The sequence below is a fragment of the Olea europaea genome, unplaced genomic scaffold (assembly GCF_002742605.1).
Source record: "Olea europaea var. sylvestris unplaced genomic scaffold, O_europaea_v1 scaffold138, whole genome shotgun sequence".
Lineage (NCBI taxonomy): Eukaryota > Viridiplantae > Streptophyta > Magnoliopsida > Lamiales > Oleaceae > Olea > Olea europaea.
The window spans coordinates 610,103-629,128 of record NW_019231313.1 but is presented as its reverse complement, the minus strand read 5'-3'; the positions used below and the strand labels follow the sequence as shown (position 1 = coordinate 629,128).

General features: G+C 32.4%; 1 protein-coding gene across 4 annotated transcripts; it reads right to left on the bottom strand.

The window, feature by feature from the left end:
* Positions 1-7,722: 7,722 nt before the first annotated feature.
* Positions 7,723-16,262, bottom strand: LOC111375489 (probable trehalase). Of its 4 annotated transcripts, none has more exons than XM_022998326.1 (11): positions 15,541-16,262; positions 12,675-12,794; positions 11,672-11,787; positions 11,235-11,335; positions 11,020-11,129; positions 10,719-10,791; positions 10,461-10,628; positions 10,282-10,369; positions 8,933-9,032; positions 8,526-8,739; positions 7,723-8,017 (listed from the first exon to the last, which is right to left on the bottom strand). In XM_022998326.1, exons 1-11 carry the CDS (start codon positions 16,167-16,169, stop codon positions 7,931-7,933), a joined length of 1,806 nt encoding a protein of 601 aa, XP_022854094.1. In that variant the 5' UTR covers positions 16,170-16,262; the 3' UTR covers positions 7,723-7,930. The 4 variants fall into 4 exon arrangements, with proteins under 4 accessions (XP_022854094.1, XP_022854092.1, XP_022854093.1 ...); XM_022998324.1 differs by lacking the exons at positions 10,282-10,369; positions 10,461-10,628; positions 10,719-10,791 and adding exons at positions 9,561-9,648; positions 9,740-9,907; positions 9,998-10,070 and having other exon boundaries at positions 15,541-16,261; XM_022998325.1 differs by lacking the exon at positions 15,541-16,262 and adding an exon at positions 13,550-14,269.
* Between the last annotated feature and the right edge of the window lie 2,764 nt (positions 16,263-19,026).

Here is a 19,026-nt window from a genome sequence, read left to right as displayed (position 1 = left end):
AACGGAGTCATATGCCTCAATATAACATGTAAACCTTCTTAATTTGATGGAGATAAACAATCAGATAATTGCTCGAGTAGAACTGAACTAACGTGGTAATTTGTTTGGGATTTGTTAGGCAAGTACTAGCAAAATGTTCGTCAATTAGACATTAAACGGTGATGAGTTTATAAAAACAAAAAAACAAAACAAAACAAAAAACAAAGAAGGACTATTTTTTTCTAACAAGTATCCTCTCCATGTCTATATCTCTTCTATATCTTTTGATTTTTCTAAGAAATTTTCAGATTATTTTATAGTTACTGCGCTTCTTACCATTATGTATTAATATGTATACAAGCATATTAACTATTATCTTAATTATAAATGTGTCCTCGTTGCATGTCCAGTACATAATATTAATATTTGAATGTCGAAAAATGAACTATATTTTATTTTATTTACTTTTTAAATATTATCTAAAAATATTCTTTTTGCATTCAAAACATATCAAAAATGATGAATTTACTTTTTTATATATTGTCTAATGATATTCTTTTTGGCATACAAAACGAATAAAAAATGATGAATAGATTTTCATTACGAACTATGATCAATTTTTGGGAGAGAGTAAAGACCAAGGGTAAAAATGGTGAGAGCGAATTCGAGAATATCATAGGTGAAATTAAGTCAAAATCATATAAAATCAAGAACCTTATATATCAATTCATTTTCTGAGACGGCTTATGCAAAAAAGAAAAAAGAAAAAAATAAAAAAGAGCATTTCGTGACAATTAAATAAAACATATTTCCCCATGGCTATATTTTCCATGTTGTACACGAAATGCCTTGCATGTCTTATTTATATGCAATGTTAATGTAACATAGCTAAAGCTCCAAATAATCTACTTTTATTTAAATTAAATAGTTAGAGATATAGCTTCTGTTTGATCACCATTTTGTAGAATTCATTTTCAAGATACATTTCATGGTATCCACAAATTTTGTCAATTTTTGTAACCACATGTTTAATTTTATCAATTTTTTGTTAGCCTTTTTTTTCTTTTTTTTTTTTTTTTTTTTTTTTTTTTTTTTTACCCAAATTAGGTTGGAATTTTTGGGTGAAAATATTGTTTTCTTTTATTCCACGTGATTTTTAATCTTGCATCTTTATGGTATTTCTAGGGTTTGGCATGCATCTCTTTAAATACTAAACTCTTTTCGCAAGTTTTGTATTCCTAAAGTATATAATAATTGTGTAGGTACAGTTATTGTATTTGTTTTCTCCATATTCGTCAATTGAATAAAATATTTCTTTCCTCTGTCAATAAATTTTTTGCTTTTTATCTTGTTATTTGTTTGTGATCATATACTACATATCGTATCATATAGATTACCTCAATCCATTTTATTTTTCAACAAGTGGTATCAAAGCTATTGATTGTGATTTGTTCGAGGTTTTTGTTATTGATAGCAACAATGAAGTATGAGATTTCACTCTTGGGTCACAATACAACATTCTCTTTGTTGCAAATAAAGATGCGAGCTGTATTAGCGCAGATGGATTTGGATGATACGTTGTTGAGATTTGACAAAATGTCAACAACTTGAAAGACGAAGGAAAAATAACGGAATGATCGGAAGGCACTTTCACAAATCCATCTTTATCTTTCTAACAATATTCTTTAAGACATTTTGAATGAAAAAACGGCAATTGCATTGTGGTTAAAGTTGGAACAATTAAACATGACTGAAAGTTTGACAAGCAAATTGCATATAAAGCAGATGTTGTATTCTTATCGCCTGGCAAAAGGTGGATATTTGGAAAATCATGTGACTATGTTCAAGAAAATCATTGCTGATTTGGAGAAGCTAGAAGTAAAGTATGATGAAGAAGATTTGACTTTAATCCTTTTGTATTCGCTGCATGCTTAATTTAGAGATACGATCTTATATAGTCGTGATATTCTTTTCATTGAAGATGCGTATGATATCCGGTTTTCAAAAGAGAATATGAAGTATGTGGTCGAATTGATGCCAGAGATGGAGAATGCTTTATTGTTCATTGTGATCGGAGAAGGGGTAAGTCAATGTCAAATTTCAATAATCAGGTTTGTTGTTAATGCATGTAGAAATGATACATAAAGAGGGATTGCGACAAATTGCAAAATAAAAGTAATTTGGTAGCAAATCATGGGAAGCGATCAAATACTTCAGACAAGACCAACATAACCGATAACTATTTGACTGATGGAGATGTTTTGACAATTTCTTATATAAATCCAAACCTGAGGAGGAGTGAATTTTGGATATAGCTTGTGCGTTTTTATGTATCCTAATCAGGATTTGTTTGAAATATATGAAATGGTAACGCAAGGTGTCGTTGTCATAAGTAACAACGAACTTTGTCGGGTAGCTGGTATTTGTAGAGTCGAATTGAAGTTGGTGCATGAAACAGTTCGGGTAGCTGGTATTTGTAGAGTCGAATTGAAGCTGGTGGATGAAACATGTAAAACACTTGATCATGTTCTATATATTCCAAACTTGAAGAAAAATATCATTTCTCTAAGTACTCTAAATTAAAAAATGTACACGTTCTCTAGAGAAGGTGGAGTTTTAAAGATTCAAAAGGGTGTTCGTGTTATATTGGAGGGGTAGGAGAAATCTAGGTTTTACATCTTGCGAGGTAGGGCAAAATTTGTGACGAAAAGTCAACACAGATTTAGTAACATAGTGGAGATTCAGTTTGGTACTGTACATTTAGGATTTTCTTTGGGTCATATTGAAGAATACAACTCAGTTAAATTTGGAGGATATAGATAATTTCGCTTTGCCACCATTATCTGCTCCTACAGTTTCATTGTATTCAACTGCTAGGAATAGACCTACTAGAGATAAGTACGTCGATACTGATTCGGTTGTACACGCTTTTAACATTTTTGAATGTGTCGAGACTGGCCAGGGGTCTTTTATGAAAGTATTGAGAGTTGATTTTGTTACAGTGTGTGATTTGGCACTATTTGGTAATTTCTAATTCTTTTTGAAATTTGGAAAATCTGATGTTCGGGTTTATGTATTCGTATTGCATACCGTGGAAGAGGATGAGTATTTTTGTGTTGGAGAAAGTTTGATTTTCGTTGAAGTCGGATTTATTTTTTCAAGTGAAAAAAATTTATAGTTTCGTTTGTCGCATCGAAATTTGTGTCAAGATGGAGATTATTGAGTTTTGCTTACCTAAATTAGGTTGGATTTTTTGGAAATATATTTTTTCCTTTACTACTCACACTTTTATTGAAAAAAATATTATTTCCTTTATTCGACTCATTTTTATTGGAAAAATATTGTTTCATTCATTCCAGGTAATTTTTGATCTTGTTTTCATTTTTATGGCATTTCTAGAGTTTAACATGCACTCCTATAAATATTAGATTCTTTTCACAAATTTTGTATTATTGAAATATAAAATAATTGTGTAAGCATAGTTAATGTATTTATTTTCTCCATATTAGTCAATTAAATAAAATACTCAATTCCTTTGCCTATTAATTCTTTGCCTTTTATCTTGTTACTTGCTTGTGATCATATACTTCATATCGTGTCATGTATATATTACCTCCATCCATTTTATTTTCCAACACTTTTATCAAAATTTACAAAAAGTTTGACTTTTAGATAAATCGGACAGGGGCATAGAATTTATTTTCAGACTTATTACAATATTTGATTATGTTTGCAAGCTGCATGCTTTTCAAAACCACTGTATAGTTTTAGATGTGGATTAGTATGAAGGAAGCCTTTCATTTTACAGTTATGAAAATCCCAAATTTGAACCATAATATCCTCAAACCCACTTCAATTTTTCGAATTTGTGTTTCTGTGATTTTTGATGTGTGTGTATATATTTAATGCGTTCAGCTCTTCTTTGGTTTCCATTATTATTATTTTTATTATTATTATTACTTCTTCAGGGAGCGGATTTTTTTGTCATCTCTATTTCTGACTTAACCTCTAAACTCAAATGTGAACTTAATATGTATGTATTTTATTTTCTACTTTCCTTGTTGTCAACCTCTTCTAATGTGTTCTAGTTGGCTTAATGCATGCATGATGCATCCTTGCAATAATTTTAAACAAGTTTAAACCTACTTTCATTAACTCTCATTAATTAACAGAAATTTGCATAACCTTTGCAGCAACTACAGCAATTGAACATGTTTGGCTTAAGATTAATCGGGTTTGAACCGATGAGTTTAGCCTTCTTTCTAAACTAAAGGATGAGAGATTTACTCTTTTTTTGGAAGTAAATAAGTAAATTAATTATTTTAATAACTCTCAAAATAAGTAATTTTTTACTAAAAAATAAAAAAGGGTAATATATCTTAACAGTCTTTTCATTTTCGACTTGCATGTCACCTAAATGATAGTCCATAGAACGCATTGGAGATGCTCTCACCGCTTTGCTCATTTGCATGCTACTTATCATAATGTGTATTTTTTTTTTAGTTTAAGCTTAGCCAAATATGTGCATGACTAGTGACTCTCCAATTCGATTATTTTTTAGCCACTCTAATTGACTAATGAGATACATTGAAAAGAACAAATCACATAGAACTACATCTACTTTTGTGCAACTTATAATCACTTTCCACTAATCATTTCTTAATCAAAATTAATTAAATAGAATATAAAATGGAGTCATTTTATACTACCATTCATCAATGATTTTCACTCTTTATATGGGACCCTAGAATCTTTGGAGGGGCCCTTCCTTAAAATTAGGGCTTGATTTTTTCAATCTTGTAATCTAAAATATCTTTAATTAATAATAGACTAATCATCTTTCCACCTCCTTAATTATATATGTAATAATTTCATTAACCGACACTTGTTAATGACTTTAATCTAAGATTGTCCACTTCTAGTTATAACATTTTTAATTGACAAAAAATAAAGACAACATAAGCCAAAGTCCAAGAACATATAATTTTTTTTCTATGTTTTTCAAAAGCTTATGCTTATCTAGTATTTTACAGCAACTTAGCCCCTGTTTGTTTTATTAAAAATTATGTGGGTTTAATGAAATATGTGATTGAAAATAAGTTTATGAAAAATGCGTTTTGAAAAATAGAGACCAAACAGTGACTTAATTAAATTTTGCTAGGTTAACAAGGTTGGGGTTCAACACTCACACCAGGTGGGTCGTATAAAAAACTACCAAAAATCCCACCTACCATCCCGGTGCTGTGAGTATTCGGCACGGAACCCATACCCTGTACGTGAAGCAGCTCTCGACTTAAGTAAGTGGAGATACGTAAATAAAGGGAAAATATCAGCATTCATCCCCAATTTATAGACTTTGTAGCAATTTGGTAACCAGACCAATTTCCTCGACAGCATGCTTTCAACCGTCAGCGGTAGTATTAATTTTTAGAGATAGATTCCGTCTATTTACCATTAAGACGTCAACTCCCGTTCTTCGATTCTGAGAGAGAAATCGTTCTATAGATGGAAATCGATCCACAAGAAGTGCTAAATTTGTCAAAATAATAATAATAATAATAATCTACTATCAAGTTCAAATAAAAATAAGAAATACGTGGATGTATTGAATAATGTTATCTAGCATCAATGATGCTAGAACATTAGTTTAGATTGCACGATGTTATAAATTCAATGAAAGGTAGAATAAATGACACATTTCATTATTCTTTAATTATACGTTTTATTTAATATCATATTAGTGCCACTTATATTGATATTTTAACATCAATGATACTAAAATATAGGCCTGGGTATTTTAACCGGAACCGAATCTCCCAAACCGAAACCGAATTGGAATCGAAGGTTCCAGTCCGATTCCCTGAAAAAATAAATTAGGAATCGAAACTGATAATCGATGACCGACTGGGTTCAGTTCAGTTTTTGGTTTTTGAAACCGTGGTACTTGATTGGAACCGATTTTTATAAATAAAAAAATATTTATAACCTATAGGCTGAAAATAGATATAAAACCTAAAAATCCTAGTTTTGGCAATAATTAGTCTAAAACTTTAATTCTAACCCTAAAAAATAAGATTGACTTTTACTTTTTTTTACATCTCATCTTACATCAGATTGTTGCATTTCAGATGTTATTATATGTTAATGTTTACAATTTGAGCTTTTTATAAATCAAAAATTTCAAAGAGGTTGTGGTATAAATTGATGAATCAAAGTGTTTATTCTTTGCAATTCAAGTTTTTTACTTTCTTGTATTGTTAATAAATTTAAGTGATTTTTTTTTAATTTTTTATAGCCCATGGCAATTAAATTTGATATATTCATTGCTTGCGGTGTATTGTACCTTTTTGCTATTTTGAGTTCGTGGTTATCTTTTTAAAAATATTTTTTTTATTCAAATAAAGCGAGTTTAATATGTAAACCGTAATTTTTTCCTACTATATTGGTTATGTATTTTATTAGTATTTTTATATCAGTTCATTTTAAAAGTAGAAGAATTTAAACGTTGTTCATAACTAAATTATATGCCCAATGTGTCTCTCTTACAGATCGAATAAGATTTATTAAGAAAAATAATTTTTTCTCAAATTATAATTTCACTTTTTATCTATATTTTATTTTCTCCTATTTTCATTGCTTTTAGTATCTAATATTTTGCTCCTTTTCTCTATTGCAAAAATATTTTCGAGTAGCAGGTATATGTACCGAAATGGTCTATATGAAATTTATTAAATAAATGTATATAAAAATGCTATGGTAGAACCAAAATCGAATCGGAACCAACGGTTCAAGTTTGGGTTTGGTTTTTTTGATTCCATTATTTACAAAGACCCGAATAGTTCCATTTGCGAAATACTCGAAGCATAATGGGTGATTTTGAGTCTTGAAATACCCGGACCGATCCACCCGATGCCCAGATCTACTAATATCTTACCCAACTCTTGGAAAAATGTACACTACTCTGGTTGGAAACACTAATCATGGTAATGGGGTTGGTGTCAATAGACTATGTAATATTTGGGTCGAAATGTCGAATCTTGTAAATTTTTTTTTTTTTTTTTTTTTTTTTTTTTTTTTTTTTTTTTTTTTTTTTTTTTTTTTTTTTTTTTTTTTTTTTTTCTTTTTTTTTTTTTTTTTCTCTCTCGCTTTTCTCTTTATTCTTAAGAAAATATTTTGAAATATTTCCAGTGTGTAAAACTTGGTCTAGCTTAAAAATTGAAAAATAATATAATTTGCTAATGCCAATTTTTCTTGTAATGTTAAAGCATATTCTATGTATATAAAACATATTTACTTCAAAATCACGTATTGGATGATGAATTTGCGTTTGTCATTAGTTTGATGTTTGATTAAATAATTAAGCCCCCATTTGTTTCTCATTTTTGGAAGAATGGCAATAAAAAATATAGCCGTTATAAACTCCATACAAAAGATAGAAATTCAAATTTGATGACTTGATGTGATAAATAAGGATCATATTTTCCATTTTAACGAGGAAAGAATGAGAACCAAAAAAAGGCTAAGTACGAGGTACCTAACTCCACTTATTTTTTGCTTTGGAGCTTAGTTGAGTGATCATTCACATCGAATCACTTTTGCAAAATCTAGAATTTACAACCAATAATCACCTTAAGAAATTTATGTCGCTGCCCAACATGGAAATCACGTGTAAGCATGTTTGGCTAAACGTCGAAATAAATAAGTAGCTTATTTTTATGAAACTTATTTATGTAATTTCATTCATTGTAGAAGACATGACAATAACAAAATATAAATCAAGCGAATCTGCTGTCAAGCCTTTGTACCTGAATCCACTTCTGGACTGAAGCTTTAATGTTAAGATTACAATCATATCACAATCTCTTCATGCAACTTTCTAGCAAGTGCACAAAAAGTTGAAGAATGCAAATATTTTGTTCCAGAATTATATGGAAATCTGTTTTTCCATTGCTTATGGACAATCAAGCTTCAGTTCTTGAGGCCATCCGAATTCCTCCAAGAAAGCTAATACAACACCATTCGACCAGCCAAATCCCGTCTGTACAGACGTGTAAAGAAGACGATGAAATACAGAGCAATGATTTACTTCTGACACGCAAAAATAATACGAAATCTGAAAATTAAGTTCTAATCCCTGTTCTCAGAAGCCAAAAATAATCAGAAACACAACCAAAGAACAAGCAAAGCACAGATGTTTATCAAGATTCACTCTCAATACGAGACTTACATCATCTTGCTGTTGTAGATTTTCATTATAAAATGGAGGATAAGAATACAAATTTTTCCTCACGCCTCTCTTGCACAAACTAAAATGGCCACCTCAAAGCTTTACTTATATAGGAATATGGGGTTGATCCGCGGTTTAGGGATAAGTGCACATTATAACTAGGCTCCTCACAGTCCAACAAAATCATTTGTTCAATAAAGTAAAACAATCACTTGAGTATTTCAATTGCACAGAATGTTCTACCTCTCCACGAGCTAGTTTGAAATTGTTACGAAGTATAAAAAGGATCATTACGTCTAAAAAGGTAAACTTTGCTTACTTGGGGTACGTATTCACCACCACCTCCAAAATCTCCACATTTTTCGACATTGTATTTTTCATGCATATTTCCCGTTTTCTTGAAAGCCACATAGTTTGTTCTGATCCACTTCACAGCAATATCTTCTGCTATAGACCTTGCTTCTGCAGATCTCGACCTTACCAGGCCTTCAACGATCATGTGTTGAAGTGGTGCCCAACCATTCGGAAAGTCCCTGATTGAGATACATCGAGATCACATACTCCATAAATGAAACAAAAACAAGGCATGATTTAATAACGTTCTCCAAAAATGAAACAAAAACAAGGCATGATTTAATAACATTCTCATCCTCACATTCCTCAGACAGTAATAAACCTTTAAGAACCACAGGCAAGTTAGGATAAATGGACGAGCAACTTATTTACCATTGTTGTCCTGAATTTGTCAAAGAAGTTGCAATCCCTGCAGGACGGAGCAGGCCTGAATTTTGGAGACTTCGGAGGACTTCATCTACCACCTTGACGTCTTCATATATAAATAAAACATAAACATATCATGGTAGTTCGTCAATAGATGACATATTTTTCTTTTATATGGAGTATCTTAATATCACTTCTGAAAGAAATAAGTAATAAAGTTATGCTTTAAAAGGGAATCAAAATCTGAAATAAGAGGCAACTAACAAGGAAGTTTATTACAAAACAATAATCAAATGGTGTTATTTCCACTATAACGTGGTGAACACATGGTTATTAGTCCATGAAGGCTAATTCAGATTTCAAGTCTCTCCGCCACTCATTCACAATAATTGTGCAACTGTCTGGCCTGTGATAAAGGTTGATCCAGTTTGCACATCAAGAGGCGTGCTGAAGACTAAATTCAAATAAATAAATCTCTCTCAAACAAGTTCAACTTTTAGATGAGGTGGTTCACAGCATGCTACTATCAAAATGCAATTTGAAAAGAACCATCTTAACTTACGCCCACTTAGAGCTTCAACATTCATGAAAGATAGTGCTTAGCAAATTACACGAGTGAGTGAATATTAGAAACCTGAATTGAACAGCTGGATCCACAAAGGAACAAAATTTGAAGCATATAATTTCTGATTCTGACTTGAGGCATTCCATGTGTAAGTGTCCTATAATCTCGAAAAGAAGATGAAAAAGGTAGAAAATCAATATCAGTGTTCTTCGGTGGGAGGACTTTCAAAGTTTAGTACATGATACCACCTTGCATGCATCAAAATTACTCAACCAGTAATCGAGCCACTGTCCCATCTCCAAGTTCCAGAAAATAGAATTCATGGCCTTCTTTCTAGCTTCAGAAGCTTCCATAAAGCGTGCAGCGATTTTATTATCACCAATAACATGTGCCAAAGAGGTTATGTCAAGTTCCATCTGAATCAAAGATACAACAGCTGATGTCACACATAACAAATAAAAGTGAAGTAATTAATCAACATTCAAGGGAGATATTCTGTATCTTACCTTCAGAATGAAAGCATTCAAATCAACAGGTATAATTGATGTTGTGGCTAATGATGCAAGATCAGCTCCATTCCTGAAACATATGCAAACCACCAAATATTGAATAGATGACAAAAAAAATCTCTCTCAAACAAGTTCAACTTTTAGATGAGGTGGTTCACAGCATGCTACTATCAAAATGCAATTTGAAAAGAACCACCATCTTAACTTACGCCCACTTAGAACTTCAACATTCATGAAAGATAGTGCTTAGCAAATTACACGAGTGAGTGAATATTAGAAACCTGAATTGAACAGCTGGATCCACAAAGGAACAAAATTTGAAGCATATAATTTCTGATTCTGACTTGAGGCATTCCATGTGTAAGTGTCCTATAATCTCGAAAAGAAGATGAAAAAGGTAGAAAATCAATATCAGTGTTCTTCGGTGGGAGGACTTTCAAAGTTTAGTACATGATACCACCTTGCATGCATCAAAATTACTCAACCAGTAATCGAGCCACTGTCCCATCTCCAAGTTCCAGAAAATAGAATTCATGGCCTTCTTTCTAGCTTCAGAAGCTTCCATAAAGCGTGCAGCGATTTTATTATCACCAATAACATGTGCCAAAGAGGTTATGTCAAGTTCCATCTGAATCAAAGATACAACAGCTGATGTCACACATAACAAATAAAAGTGAAGTAATTAATCAACATTCAAGGGAGATATTCTGTATCTTACCTTCAGAATGAAAGCATTCAAATCAACAGGTATAATTGATGTTGTGGCTAATGATGCAAGATCAGCTCCGTTCCTGAAACATATGCAAACCACCAAATATTGAATAGATGACACCTTGACTTGGCAGCTGGCCAAGAAGAAAACCACCTCTATAGTGGAGTCAAAATGAGCCGAGCCACATAGGCTGTACAGCTCAGCCCAATAACTGCCAGGTCAAGGATCGGCCCTGCTTTGTACGTTGGGCACTCCAGAAATAGACAAACTATTGATTATTATATGATAGTAAGGAAACTCATGCTACCTCATCCATCTAGTACTGAAATCCCATCCGGATTCGGCCGTTGATGCCAATTCACGATAGAGCTTCCTTTTCTCACAGGTATTTGATAATTTGGAAGCTATTTCACTGTCCTGCAAGGTTAGTAATTGCTTTAAGATAATAACAAACAAATTCGTAATCCAGAAAAATATCATTCCGCAACAATTACTTAGCAAGATTAGTAAAATGACTCTTACAATAGTTGATGACTCTGGCCTTGGTTTGTTCCACATTGCATAGTATCGATTTAAAGTATGTAGTGAACCTTTAGCATCCCGAACAATCACCTTATGTATCCCTTCAACAATAAAAATAAAGACCAAAATGGATAAATACTTTATTTGACCCCACACATTCATGTGCTCGCATATGTTGAGTGAGTAAATAAGAGCCTGGATAAAAGGGGTGCCCATAAATTAAAAATTCAAAAGTGTAGAAGAGGATTGCGAGAGGTTGATAAATCACTGTCACGTTTGGTAAGTATTGGATAGTTGGTATTAAAGTAGAAAAAGAATCTATAATCCTGTCCAGTTTTACATACTAAACATGCACTAAAAGTCAAAATATATATATATATTTTTTTTTTCCCGGGGGGGGAGGGGGAACAAAAAGCAAAGGCATGATTTATCAAAACCTGAATTCCAAAAATCATGCTCCTTTAGCAATGCAGGAAGAGCTTTTTCAATCAAGTCCTTATCGCCTGTTCGATCGTATATATCTAAAACCATTGAACTCAGGAGAGGTGGCTGGCTGAAATTTTCACTTAAAACTTTGAGTTCAACTTCAAAGGATTCAGGTAAATGAAAGCATAACGGAAGATAATAGTTAACTCTTGACAAGTCAGATTCTACTAATGAAAGAAAAAAAGATTTAAGCAATTATAAGTAATCATTGTTAATTTGTGATTTCAATGAATCAAAGATTTCATCTTTTCACAATTGAAGGTACGACTAAATATGCTTTATCAATCCCTCCCTACGACACCAAAAAAATCAGGCCAACCACCCGCTTCCATGGAACAATATCGTGGCAACGTAGACCTAAGTGGTCATATTGGATGAAAATGCCGCGTCATCCAGCGGACTCTAGAAGAAGGTGACTCGCACAGACAATTGATTCCTTTTCAATAGAAAACAATATCCAAACCAACCCAGTTGGCTGGCCAATCTTAGAGATCTCAGCAGTCGGCAAAACCGGAGACGGACAACCATGGTCCAGCTAGCGTGAAGAATTTTGCGGCTCAGCATTTGATGGATGGCAGTTACGAATTTTATCATTGTAGACATAGTGTCGATACTGACATTTGAAAGAACGAGTTCAATGAGCGATTTGTTCGCTTGTTTAGCATGTCATACTAAGAGTACATCATGCATTTTACTGATTGCTCAGCTTGTATAAAGAGAAGAGGTAAGTTAACTGGAACAAGAAAAACAGAAGAATTAGAAGCTCAATAACACATAAGGTTATGCTGTTATGTACAACAATACAGTGAAAGAGATTTTCAACATACTTTTCTTCACTTTTCACTCTTCTGGGCAGCTTAAATATGCATCTAAGGTTATAAACTAGACTAGCTTATAGGTAAGGCACACATTAATAGCTAGAGATTTAACTTAGAAATATCAAAAAGCATTCACCTCCTGTTTGTGTAATATGCCCTTGCACCATTGAGAACATAGCCAAATTCATCTATAAGAGATAAAAGATTATATACAATCCCTTTTGCAGTTTCATACATTTTACTTGCTAACAAGCCCCTGCATAAAAAAATTATCATCCTTAAATCGAATTCGACAGAGGAAATAGAGAAAAACGAGAACTAAAAAAGAATAAAGTAAATCAGATGTAACATACAATAGGAATTTTACTAATTGGTCGAACTATTCTCACATATATGGTCTTGTGATTTCAATTTTTAGTTGACCAAATTTGACGCATCAAGATTCGACTTAAATGGTCCTTTCCGACTCATGTAGGATTGTGATGAAATGAGACTTTTAGCTCCTATATCAATCAGGTAAAAGAATAAGCTTTGTTTAGTCAATATAAGAGGATAATATGTGAGGGGAGGGGGAACAATGCTTTGATTTCTCGATAAAAACTTCCACATTTTAGTTTATTTGAACCTAAATTAGCATTTTAGGTTCATTTAAACCAAAAATGGTCGTCGCAATAGAACTTATTCAACCTCATTATCAACCAACTCTATTCATTAACAAATAGAAGAAACTAAGTCTGTTTCTCAATAAACTTAGAGTCGACTACATGTAGCTTTTATGCTACGCCACTCCGTATGTTCATTAGGAAGATCAACAACTGTCCACCAAGTTCATCAATGAGCCAAAATAAGTAAATTTAATTCTTTCATAGTTACATATATTAAATTCTAGAGATCTGGTTTCACAATGTCTACTCTATCCCCCTTATGTTCCCACCTATTCTTCCTCGCCAAAACAAGAACAAGAAACAACTTACCAAAATAACACAAGAAAGCGTAAGATAGAAAACCAACCTTATTACCCAATAAGAATCCCAGTAATAAACCTCCCTGAATCGCGACCCGGGAATCATAACCGGGTACTTCAAAGGCAGCAATGTATGAAAATCGGGTCTCTCCTTAACCCCGCCCGAAACTTTCCTACTTAAATTCTTCCAAAGTGAATGGACCTCCAATGCCCAAGCCCTTACCTCAGGATTCTTCACTTTAGGTAAGAACCCTTTAGGCTCAGCCACAAAATCCACTGGTTCAGCATAGACCAAATCCTTCCCAACCCCATTCAAATACTTCTCAATAAAACCGTTTAAATCGTGACCCGAAACCGAACCATTTTCAGTTCTTGGAAGCTTCTCAAAAGCTACAATAGTAGTCGAAAGATTTTGTTTCAGTGACAAATCCACGTAAAGTTTCGGGTCGAATCCTTTGTGCCCATAAGCTTGGAGTGCCGTTTCTTGAAGAGTTTCAAGAAAACTGACTAATGGGGTTGTGGGTACCACTGGTCCTCTGTCTGTCGAGTTACACGGGACTGAACTATGTGCTTCTACAACATTATTACTCATGATGGTTGATCCCGATTCAAAGGATGAACAGCAAAATAAGGAGTAATATGCTATTATAATCGGCAAAAATGAATGTTCGGCCATAACTGAACGAATATTTTTGACATTGTCAACGGTTGAACTGTGTGTATATGCGTGTGAAGATGAAATCCAGGCTGGCGTTTGAATGAATGCTTTTTGTTTGGTAAAGGTTCCGACAACAGAAAAATGCTAGGAAAATTGTAACAGCATTCCCTAATCTTTTCATTTTTTACAAATTTTACCTTAATCTTCATTTTATACCAATGGATGTTTTTAACCTTTCATAAATATGCACTTGAAATCCATCTGGACGGAAACTATCCAAAACACCGTCAAATGATCGAAAAAATTAAGGAATCAATATATAATAAAACTGTCCAAAATACTGTTCAAAAAGGTATCGACATTCAATAAAAACGTCACGGAAGCAAATAGTTCAAAGATTTTTCCTAATTAACTGACGATATTTTGGATGGTTTCTTTTCAGATAGATCTCATGTGTATATTTATGAAATGTTAGGGCATTTGCTAATACAAAATAAAATTTAGGGTAAAATCTACAAAAAAAAGGAAAGATGCTGCTGCAATTTTCCCAAAATGGGTGTGTTTGATTACATTTATTTTCCATGGAAATGGTTGGTCGTTCTCGTGGTCGTGAGTATCCTACCGTTGAACATCACTATCACTTTGATATTTTCAATGCAGCCATTGATTTTCTGATGATGGAGTTAGATATAAGATTTAATGAGACATCATTAGAACTCCTTTCTCTCGGTGTGGCATTGGATCCGAAAAATTCTTTTGAATAATTTAACATGGATAATATTTGCAAGCTTGCAAAGAAATTTTATCCTCAAGATTTTACACAGCAAGATATTTATAATTTGAAAGTTGAGTTGCAACATTATCAGCATGATGTGATTTCTGAGCCTCGATTTCAAGTATCTACACTTTCTAATTTATGTCAAGAATTGGTTGCAAGTAGAAGATCGGAGAGTTACGTCAATTTGACTAAATTGGTTCGTCTAGTATTGACACTGCCTGTTTCAACAGCTACCGTAGAGCGACCATTTTCTGCAATGAAACATGTGAAGACGGAAATTCGTAACAAAATGGATGATAGTTTTCTTGCTGATTGTATGACACTTTACATTGAACGAGAATTTTCTTTGAATTTAGATTTAGATTCTATTATTGATGAATTTTATGCTATAAAGCATTGTCAGGTACAACTGTAACTGATAATATTATATTATGATTTTTTTTTTGTTATTTATGAATTTTATTCGTACATTAAATTTCTAAAGTTTTGCGCCCGTAACATTAATTCCCGGCTCCGTAATCCCACCTATTCTTCCTCACCAAAACAAGAACAAGAAACAACTTACCAAAATAACACAAGAAAGCGTAAGATAGAAAACCAACCTTATTACCCAATAAGAATCCCAGTAATAAACCTCCCTGAATCGCGACCCGGGAATCATAACTGGGTACTTCAAAGGCAGCAATGTATGAAAATCGGGTCTCTCCTTAACCCCGCCCGAAACTTTCCTACTTAAATTCTTCCAAAGTGAATGGACCTCCAATGCCCAAGCCCTTACCTCAGGATTCTTCACTTTAGGTAAGAACCCTTTAGGCTCAGCCACAAAATCCACTGGTTCAGCATAGACCAAATCCTTCCCAACCCCATTCAAATACTTCTCAATAAAACCGTTTAAATCGTGACCCGAAACCGAACCATTTTCAGTTCTTGGAAGCTTCTCAAAAGCTACAATAGTAGTCGAAAGATTTTGTTTCAGTGACAAATCCACGTAAAGTTTCGGGTCGAATCCTTTGTGCCCATAAGCTTGGAGTGCCGTTTCTTGAAGAGTTTCAAGAAAACTGACTAATGGGGTTGTGGGTACCACTGGTCCTCTGTCTGTCGAGTTACACGGGACTGAACTATGTGCTTCTACAACATTATTACTCATGATGGTTGATCCCGATTCAAAGGATGAACAGCAAAATAAGGAGTAATATGCTATTATAATCGGCAAAAATGAATGTTCGGCCATAACTGAACGAATATTTTTGACATTGTCAACGGTTGAACTGTGTGTATATGCGTGTGAAGATGAAATCCAGGCTGGCGTTTGAATGAATGCTTTTTGTTTGGTAAAGGTTCCGACAACAGAAAAATGCTAGGAAAATTGTAACAGCATTCCCTAATCTTTTCATTTTTTACAAATTTTACCTTAACCTTCATTTTGTACCAATAGATGTTTTTAACCTTTCATAAATATGCACTTGAAATCCATCTGGACGGAAGCTGTCCAAAACACCGTCAAATGACCGAAAAAATCAAGGAATCAATATATAATAAAATTGTCCAAAACACTGTTCAAAAAGGTATCGACATTCAATAAAAACGTCGCGGTAGCAGATAGTTCAAAGATTTTTCCTAATTAACTAACGATATTTTGGATGGTTTCTTTCCAGATAGATCTCATGTGTATATTTATGAAATGTTAGGGCATTTGCTAATACAAAATAAAATTTAGGGTAAAATCTATAAAAAAAAAAAAAAAAAAAAAAAAAGGGAAAGTTGCTGTTGCAATTTTCCCAAAATGCAAACTGTAAGATTTTTTTAACGGACAGGGTCACAAGTACTGACCAAGCAAAATTTTATTCGCTGATTTAACTTTATTTTTGTATTGAAGATGGTGTAAAATCTTTGTTTAAAGAATTTCTTGAAACATAATTGAGTAAATTCACAAGTATAGGAAATTATTGACAAAAATAATACAGGTACTGTGTTGACAGCACTTACATAATACATTTTTTGTACTTATTGTGTCAAAAATCAATGAAAATTTGCCAAATGTTTTTCTATAAGAATTCTGCCAAATTTTTTTTGATACTTGTGAAAAAACTAAACATAGTTTTAATAATTTACTCTTTAAATTAAAGAACATTTCAGAAGATGCTCTTAACCTCTCTCCACATAAAATACCCTATTTTGTTCGAAGAAAATTTACTCGTACAGACTGTTTTAACATATGGTATTACAGGATGTCGAGTTGATAAGATTTCACACCATTTTGAACAAAAAAAGGGTTAGACTGGCCATTGAAATCTTGTCAGTTCAGCACCTGCAACCCTATCTATTAAAAAAATATGTACGAGAAGCATTTTTTCTTTAAAATGTTTGTGTGTTCGATATAGACTTTTAAAAATCATTGTATTCAATTAAAACTTTTTACAAATCTCTAAATATTAATGACTTTTAAACTTTTATAAAATCTTTAAGGTATTATAACTTTTAAGCAGAAAGTATTAAAAAAATTAAAATTTTTTTCTTATTCACCCCATGATTCAAGAAGATTTTCACCCAAAAAAAAAATAATCTTTTAATGCGTACTTTTGTCATTTCAATATTTTCTTTCCCCTACCATTCTATGAATCTGAGATTCAAGATTAAAAAATTATTATTTGTTCTTTTTTTTTTTTTCTTCTCTTTTATTGTTTCTCTTCATTTCCTACGAAAAAATTAAATTATTCTTATAACATTCTTTTTATCCATTTTTTTCATCCAGTTTTTCATCGGAAAGATCAATTAGTAATTAAATTCTATAAGATTTTATATAAAAATAAGGATTAATTTGTAAATAAAATTTAATATATTGATTGGTTGCATATTTTTTAAAGGTTTGACATATTGATAATATGAACATTAGAATTATTTATTTATTTTATTGAAAATATTGAAATATTATATATTTTGATTATTTATTTATCTAATTAAGGTGACTTAATATTTTATTCTTTTAAAAAAAATTATTACATGAGGGAGCAGGATGGGGATCAAGCCTCCACGTCCTATGTGTAAACATCTCATTGTCGTGCATATTCAAGTAAATTCTATTTTAGGTGAAAGTTTTTAAAAGTCGTATAAATTATATGAAACTCTATAAAAGTTCACGGAGTTTACAAAAGTTCATCACTTAAATAAAAGTATTCAAAAATCTCAATTGAATATACCATCTAAAATATTATGATATATATAGGGGTAAAAAAATTAATGACTTTTATATATTAGTAAAACAAAAGGCCACTTCATTAAGTAATTTAAGAATGAGTACAACTGACTTTAAGCACGATCTATTCAATTGGACGTGAGTCTCCGATATTCGATGCCCTAAGTAAAGTGATTCCAATTCTTGTTTAGTGTTATTGGATTTGATTCAAAGTTGTTTTAAGTAAAAGAATCATTATGTTCGGCTTTCGACATAATGGCTTCTACCTTTATTAGGTGAGTCAAGCTAACTTTTAAATATTGATTTTGAAGGACCCCTACAATATTAAAGTTTGTTAATCTACGAATAGAACTTCAATAAATCGCATCTTTTGACTATTCTTCTTTAGGGACGACTGCAGCCAAGTTCCGTTATTTTTCCCATTCCTTTTTGTCGATTTTTGGGAATAAAAATAAAAATATTCCAATTCCAGTCCACTAACTCGATTTGTTTTCAATCAAACTCCAATAATTTCTCACGTTATTTATTCTTTTTCAAATTGTAAATTTAATCTTAAACCTCTGTAAATTGTGACTAGCATTGGCGATGAAGGAGGTGGGACCAATCCCCCTTCCCCCTAAATTTTTTTTGTACAGGGCAGGAGAGAGATCACAGGAAAATGATATATGTACAGCACAAGTGCTGTACACATTTCAACCCTTTCACAAAATGTAGGGTTCGTGATTATTTTAATCACGAGCTTCACTTCTACATGTGAGAGGGCTATCAAGGAAGCTTTCAAAAATGGTGTATTTATAGCACATCTCAAAATCACATGGCTTTTTGAATATTTTTACCTTTTATTTTTATTGTAATTTCATTTTGTGTTCGAAAATTTTTTATGATTAAGTTAGAA